This window comes from Carassius carassius, chromosome 12, assembly GCF_963082965.1.
Source record: "Carassius carassius chromosome 12, fCarCar2.1, whole genome shotgun sequence".
Lineage (NCBI taxonomy): Eukaryota > Metazoa > Chordata > Actinopteri > Cypriniformes > Cyprinidae > Carassius > Carassius carassius.
In genome coordinates this window covers 18,169,994-18,177,958 of record NC_081766.1, presented here as the reverse complement: position 1 = coordinate 18,177,958, position 7,965 = coordinate 18,169,994, and the positions used below count along the sequence as shown (strand labels likewise).

The 7,965-nt window shown below is 37.1% G+C and overlaps 1 protein-coding gene and 1 long non-coding RNA gene across 2 annotated transcripts; one reads left to right on the top strand and one right to left on the bottom strand.

The window, feature by feature from the left end:
• Window positions 1-394: 394 nt before the first annotated feature.
• Window positions 395-1,143, top strand: LOC132154225 (uncharacterized). The gene is made up of 3 exons (XR_009437115.1): window positions 395-518; window positions 607-645; window positions 792-1,143. It is a non-coding gene; the product is annotated as an uncharacterized LOC132154225 (long non-coding RNA).
• A 1,340-nt stretch (window positions 1,144-2,483) lies between these two features.
• Window positions 2,484-5,657, bottom strand: si:dkey-29d8.3 (uncharacterized protein LOC556220 homolog). Its single transcript, XM_059563762.1, has 7 exons — window positions 5,171-5,657; window positions 4,954-5,098; window positions 4,746-4,844; window positions 4,482-4,626; window positions 4,130-4,275; window positions 3,424-3,563; window positions 2,484-3,261 (listed from the first exon to the last, which is right to left on the bottom strand). The coding sequence occupies exons 1-7, from the start codon at window positions 5,277-5,279 to the stop codon at window positions 3,125-3,127; spliced, it is 921 nt and encodes a 306-aa protein (XP_059419745.1). The 5' UTR covers window positions 5,280-5,657; the 3' UTR covers window positions 2,484-3,124.
• Window positions 5,658-7,965: the final 2,308 nt, after the last annotated feature.

Sequence of the window (7,965 nt, the reverse complement as noted above, 5' to 3'; positions counted from 1 at the left end):
TCATGTTTCTCTGTTGCAACAACTGTTTTCTGCAGAAAAATGAGGACACACGTTTAAGATGCCACCCCCAGCCCCATGTTCTTCTTTTCAGAGCGTGAGACAGAAACAGGTTTGCTGTTAAATGCTGTTAATTTACTGTGAGTGCTTAATTTACAGATCATCAACTGTAAATTTGCATGATTTAACTTTATTTAAATAGTAATATTTTGATGGAGGAATTTTTTTGAAAATAGGTTGTATTTTCACAGCAATTGTTTATGCAGTTTACCATGATTAATAGTGCAAAAAATACAGCTGACAATAATTATCCTTCTTATTTACAACCGAGAATCTCCAGAGGCAATACAGCAATAGATCTTATGTTCAGTTCTTAAAATAAATGACAACTCATTTCAGCTTGATCATAGAGGAAGTGCCTTTTAACCCAATTTTTTAGACTGTGCCTCAAAGCAATTAGGGTGAGACCTCATTGTTGCTGCTAGATGATGCTGGTTAGTACTGAGTCTACTTAGGATAAGGTAACATTTTACATTTTTAAATGAACACATTAAAGTGACTATTGCAAGTACATGTAATTTTACATGTAAATCCATTTTAATATTTCAGTTTCATTTTGAGAAGATATGACAGCAAAAGAGATCTGTGGTAAGAAATTTGCATTAATTTACTGCTTTCTGTGCCTTGGTTTGTTGTTATCTGAAATCATGTTCAAATCATATCAATCAATACTTCACTTGACGTATTTTCATCCACTTTTGTCATGTTTTTTTTTGTTTGTTGTGATTTTCAAGACTATTTTGGCTACTGGCCTCGCTACTTCTTGTTCTGTGTCTGGGTCATCGACATCGCCATGATATTTTTGGTTTATCACTTGGAAACACGTTTGAAAGAAATAACAGAAAAATTCCAAAGGGACAAACATCAAGAAGAGGACTATGCCAACTACAGAACGAGTGGATTGATGTGCGAGCAAGCCAGCTGAAGCAATCATTGAACAATTAATGTAAAATTACTTTCATACAAATATGACATTACAAAGAAAGAACTGAATTCTTGTAATGGAGCATCTTAATATAGACCTATTTCATTCAAATGCATAATTTTTGTGTGGAAATCTGAGGAAATTTAAAATAAGTACAGCTTGATAATGTGCTGCTCAGCTTTTCTGATAAAAATACTTTGCTTGGTTATACTGAAAAGATAATACGCTTGTATAATATCTAAATACAAAGATCTTATATATCCTTTTTTAACTTCCACAAAAAAGTCTCATAAGGAGTTTCAGGGGGTCTGGATATTATCCCTAAATAATCCCATTAAAGGAACTGTTCACTCAAAATTTGAGAAGACTCAATATGTTATATTTTTGTGTAAAAGATAACAATAAAAGTCTCTCAACTTCTTTTTTTGACACCTGTGAAGGATTGTTTTTAATTAATCATTACTTTTTTTTCTTGCTGTCTTAACATTTGTATGCTTTTGAGTACTAAATGTCCCCAACACTTGGAATTTCATCATTGTGTTGCAATAAAAGATGAAGTAGAAAAACAAAAATACTACAGAGGTCAATAAAAAATAAATATATAAAAGTATATAAATATTACAATATAAAGGTAAATAATATAATATTAAAGTAAATAAATTGTAATTAAACTGTATTATTTACAAATTAAAATTGTAGGTCTGACTAGACAGTTACCTATGGCTATTATTTTATTCATAGTTTTCTGATTGATTTTATACTCTCAAGCATTCAGAAATCATGCAAAATAATATCATATATAGCAAGAATATTATCTATAGCAAAAAGGTGGCCAAAAAATGAAAGATTAAGTGGATATTTGAATTAAATGTTTGGTCAAAAACCTAAATGAAACGGTAGCAATTACCAGGCCTTTAGCTCCCTTTGCAAGCATTTGTAATAACATGAATAAAATGTAAAAAAAAGCAAAAAAAAACAATAGACACCATCACAAAATGTGTTATGGATTTAATGGTTAAAAGTTGATGGTGTGTAATGTTTGTAATGGTATTTGTGATCTATATGGTTCTATTGTTTTTTTCAGCAGGGTTGCCTCATTGTTTTATATACCGTAATGCACTTTAAGTCATTTTAAAGGCAGTTGTTGGCTTAGGTTTGTTTTTATAACCACAAAAAACGTTCTCTTAATACTTCATTATAAATTATTATTTGAAGTAACAAAGCCACGGTTAATTTGCGGTTACAATGACCAAAGGGCAACGACATGCATGACAAGATGCTTCAGTTCACATCCACACCGAAGTAAATGCACAAGAAGAGCCATGATCAAAGCATCTATATTCACCAGACACAAATGTTGTGTGGCATCCCTGAATAGTTCTGTAATCACTGTTGAAAGACCAGTGGTTTCAGAAGCTTACAATCAACACCAAGGTGGTTTCCAGAGCACGTGAACTAAACATACAGAAGAGCTGTTTCTCACGAATCTTTAACAATGACATCAGATGCATTTCATGTGTTTTATTGAACATTCATAAATAAGCTTTAAAAGCTTAAATCCCAAACACAAGAAACAAAATCCCAACTTTTTTGTATGTACTTACACTTGAGACATTGTATTGAAAGTATTGTTGTCATACTCTTGTATGAAAAATTGCTTGTGATACTGTTAAGAAATTGCTTCCTTATCCGTCATTTGCTTTGGATTAAAGCTTATACTAAAATATTAAATGTTAATACAAATTATTAATAAAAGCAAATGATAATATTGTCAAGTATAATATTGATATTTTGGTCACAAGTTACTGTAAACATATGCATATAAACACAATTACATTCTAAAATGTTAAAATAAAAAGCTGTTATTTTAAAGTGTAATAGTGTTTCACAATATAACTGTTTTTTACTGTTCTTTTAATTATATAAATGCACACTTTCTGAGAATAATTTCACTTAAAAAATGGTAGTGTAGGCACAGTAGCAATTTAATATTGTATGCTGTTTCCTGCATATTTTCCATAAAACTGAAGACTCTGAAAGCATCTGTTCCAGCTGAAACACATCCATGCAGGTACTGCACACCTGGAAGGGTTAGTGTTCAGGGCACGTCATCTTTGAGTGATGAGTGTTTATGATGTATGATTATATATCAGTGCCGCTGTTTGGTGACATCAGGACCTCAGGACTGACTTCATGGTAGAGCGGCCGAGTCCTGTGTCTCCAAACCACCAGCCCCACGCGCACCACTAACACAATACAGGCCAACACGAGGAGCACCACTATGGAAAACAAAACCATGATACTGTAAGCAATGTGAGCACAATGCAGCCTTAATATTTAACATCTTTATGTGTGGCTTTATGGTTTGATGAGTTTGTAATTTAACAATGCTATATTTATGGTTAATCAACAAGACATGAATGTGTTTATCATTGACTAACCTGAAAAGACAGCGTTCCGGCCAGGTGCTGCTGCATCGTAATGCTTGCTTAGGCTTCCAATTAGAGCATAGATAATCACAGGGTAAACAGTGAGGATGTAACGGACATGCTTCTCTATGAGAAAGTTTTCAACTGTAAACCTGTAGAAGAACACGCAAAGAAACTTTGATTAGACACAGTGTGATGATCTAATAATGCCTTTAATCATATCTTAAATATGGGTCAATCACAAATTAAAAAATGATTTGGTTTAAAATATTTTAAAATGCGGTTGAAAATGAATGCAAAGTTTTGCTCGCCTCGTCATAAAATATTCAAATTATTTGATATTTTAGGAGACATCTTGACCTTAACACATGGGCATGACATCATTTCCTGTTTTATGTTTTTTAAATGTATTTTCTTTACATGTTTTGTTTTCTTACAAATAATAATAAAAGCCAAAATGCCAAACCCCTTAATAATCCTTAATTTCTTGTCAAGAATTTCATTTTTACATTATTCTAGTCTTCATTAATATATCATTTGTATCACCTGACATTGGACTTTATGCTTCTCCTTAAATCTATTCAATGTTTTAAGTATGATATATAGCAGAAGATGTGTACTCATATCACTTTATGTATAAACTGTATTTTTGGATATACAGATGTAAACAAAACACTGTATCACAAGATCATAGCAGAAAATAAATGATTATGATTACCATATAATTACTTCCAACAGAAGTATGCATAAAGAAGCTGTAGCAGCATTTGTTGGGGAAACTGATGCTAGATCCAACACAACAGTGAAGTTGAGCAGTGTGGCAATGGTTGTCCATGTTGCATAGGTAGCAATGCCATTTTGAGCCTAAGGTACATATATGCATGGTTATTTCAGACATTTCAAATCTACAGTGCATCTAATTTACCTGCTGTCTTTTGTTTGGGTTGATACTGTACTTAAATACCTTACATTTGAGATAATGTTCATGTTCATTTTGTTATAAATTAATTAATAAATATGAGTACTCTGCCTCTTGTCAAAGCTATTCAAAAATGATGTCCAATGCATACCAACACTATGATGCAGAAAAGGTCTTTTGGGTGCTGCAGTTTAAGCCAAGATCCATGAGCTCGTAGACCAATACAAGAGAAGAAGATCATCAGGTAGTTGGTGAAAGCAATCAGGCCAAGAACAATCAGTGCAGGAATCATCAATCTGAATCAATAAAATACAAATATGTGACCCCCTGGAACAGACATTACATGAAACCACAGGCAAAACATAGTTTAAACCTAGGATTATGCCACAAAATATGTTGGCTGCCTACAACTCACTCTCTGTCCCACAAGACCAGCCAGGTGCTGTTGAGGATCATGTTGATGATCCACGAGAGAAAGAATTCAGAGGGCAGGATTGCTGGACTTGAGTACAACCTGACCACCAGTAATTCAAGAGAAGACTGTCAAACTATAATAAATGGCTTTCAAACAGTGTGAATAAGCAAAGTGTTGATATGAGTGGAGTGTGTGTGGTTTGAAGTACCCTCTACAGAGCCAGGTCAGGATATATGCGTTCATCAGGAAGAGCCAGGAATAGATGACACCCCATATCGAAAAAGTCCATCCAGCAGGAGTGATCTCTGTCTTATATCTGTCAGATATATTTCCAGTGCTCCGCTGAAATGGACCTTTAAAAGCCAACGAGAAAATAAGTGTATATATGACTAATTACATATCTGTAACTTAGATACATTACGTACCTTTTCCTGATCCCGCGAGCGCGTTGATGATCAAAGTAGCAATGAAAGCAAACTGAGAAAGAACAATGAGCAAAATACGCACGATCCTGTGATCTCTCAAAAGAGACATGTTTTTGTCTAAGAAGTCAAACTATCAGCTAAAGTGATTTTTGTATTGCTTGATATTGCGACTGCAACGTAAAATTAGCAAAGTTAGCTAACTTAGAGTCGCTGTTACAACGTGTGTTAGTAAAACTTAAAATATAACGTTATATATATATCTGCGTGGAGATTAATACTGTCCTTCCTTTAGTCTGAATTATAATCAATACTTTTAATAAATTAATTTTCTCAGAAAAATTGAGAGGCGGTGTCCTCAAACTTGTTTACGTTACAAAAGATGCGCTGTTGTGTAAGAGTATAAGAGAGAGTAAGAGAGCCATCTGCTGGACAACAACACGACCAGCGAAATATTACTAAAATATCACATGTGAGGAACGACAGTCTTAACGAGTTAAAGATAACACAAAGAAAAGAGGCAGTTGTCATCTGTTCCTGTATTAATATGTCAGTAAACGACGCCACCGATCAGACACGAACCAGAGCCAGATTCACAGAGTGTCAGTCATATAAACATAATAGGCTACTTTACTGATTTGAATGTTCCGCTTTTCAGCAAAGTTTAGAGGCATTAGAAATTAATGTATCAAATATGAAACAGCAGGTTTTAGGGTTAAAAACATTGACAATATTTTCATTCCAAGGTGAACAGCACACTGTAACATCTGAAGTAGATTAAAATGATGAATAACTAGCATGTTTTATTGATTTAAATGCCTTTCTTTATCCTGTTTACTTTATTTGTTCTAAATATTTCCTGTAGATTATCACCACATTAAAGTAAGCGTTTGTTTTTACAAAATATGAAACTTCCATAAATGACATCCAGGTTCTGTTCTTAAATCAGGTACAGACCAGACCAATGTCATATACAGCTGTGTGAAGGGAAGCCAAGTGTTTGTGACGTTAAGAGGTTTGAACGGAGTTGAATTTCCTCTCACAGCCTCATGAGGGCGCCAGACTTCTCATATTGTGTTCCGATAATAAATCAAACTGTCCTCAACAGGCTGGAAAGTCATTAAAAATAAAATAAACTCTACGTCATTATCACTGAAACAGGGAATAACATGAAAATGCAACTAAGTTTCAAATTAAGTTTTTAATTGCAATATTTGACAATTTTAGAGTTGATTTAAAAACCTCTGAAAACCAATATAAGAACTAAGAACTAATGTAACTTAATAAATGGGGTTAAAAGCAGTCTCCTCTTGGCTTATGTCGCAATCCTCCGACATTTTTATTTATAAATCCTCATTTTGTGCTTCTAATTCGTGACCTGCGTTTTGTTTTGTTCTCTCTCCTCATTCGTCACTAATCAAGCAACGCTGACGTCCTACGTCATCCGCTGGAACACCTTCTGCACATGACAGAATACCGGAAGTGAGAGAAAAGTGTGTTACGTTTGAAATATGGATATTTTTCTTATGAAAACGCATGGATTCGCTACAGGAGGCCTTATCACGCCCAGAGCCATGTGAGGCACGTTTTATTATGGATATGCACGCTTTATTTGATGTCTTGTGGACTTTCAACTTTTCAGCCAGGACAAAGTCATGCATACATGTCATATGCCTCAAGGGTGAGTAAAACGCAGGTTCTCTTACGAGAGTACTTTCGTGTTGCGTAAGCTAGCTAACTGAAAACTGAAGCCAAAATAAATTTGGCGCCTATATCCTTTCTCTATATTGTATTTGCATTGTGTGTGTTCGCCCTGCAACACACGCCATTCTAAAAGAGCTGAGGCATTGTTTCAAATGCCTCTCTTTTCCAAGTGTGGCTCGTGCAGAGCCTCACTCAGTGATGGGGACTGTCACATCCTGTGCGTTTTCTGCCTGGGAAGAAACCACGCGCTTTCCAAAGGCGCCCTTCAGGCTCGTCTAGCCTCCTTTGACGTGGACCCCGCCCCTCCACTTCTCTCTTCTGGACTATGCCGTAAAAAGCGCCGTTCACCGGGAACGCCGGAGGACATCCCTGAGAGTGCTTGCATGTCGGCTAACTCCCCATGTGCATCGCTCTCTGAGTCCCCATCTTTGATCGTGGCCAGCCAGCCCCCCGCCGTGCATCTCGAGTCTGATGGGGACAATGCAGAAGAGACCAGCTGCTCTCTTCTAGCCTCTGAGAGCGAAGGATGGTCGGGCTCCAACCCGGACCCTGCCCCTTACACACAAGAGTCGAACTGTGTGCGGTCTAGCTTCGACGCGGATCTTCTCTGCCTTCTCACCCAGGCTGTCGAGGACCTCTGCCTCGATTGGTCTCTGCCTGAGGAACCCGAACCCAACAGGCTGGATGGCTGTTTCCTGCCCGTGCGACACTTGACGCCTCACACGAGGCCCGCTCCCTTCCTGCCGGAACTCCATGAGGAGCTAACTAAAAGCTAGAAGGCACCATTTTCCTCGATGTGCCTGTGTCTACAGCTTGTCTCTTCGGCCCGGCAATCAAGGGCTTCACGGAGAGGTACTCTGAAGTGCAGAAAACCTCGCAAGCCATGCGGCACTTCATACCAAAACGCTCTAGTTCCACGACAGGCCGCTCCAAAAACCAGCTGCCCAACCGGAACACAGCGCCAGCACCGCCTCTGCCGCCAGCTTCACAGCGCCGAGAGTTTCAGCAGTGCTCGTACTCTTTGAGCCGTCGCAGACCGCCTCCCCCTCGGGGACCCAGGCTAAGATAGCAGTTAAACCTGAGCCCTCAAAGTC

Excerpts from the sequence above, each read along its gene's own strand:
- si:dkey-29d8.3 (XM_059563762.1), bottom strand. The coding sequence starts at position 5,279 with ATGTCTCTTTTGAGAGATCACAGGATCGTGCGTATTTTGCTCATTGTT. Across the intron at positions 4,627-4,745 it reads CTGGTCTTGTGGGACAGAGA|ATTGATGATTCCTGCACTGA; the intron begins GTGAGTTGTAGG and ends TTATTGATTCAG. Across the intron at positions 3,564-4,129 it reads CTGTTGGAAGTAATTATATG|GTTTACAGTTGAAAACTTTC; the intron begins GTAATCATAATC and ends GTTCTTCTACAG.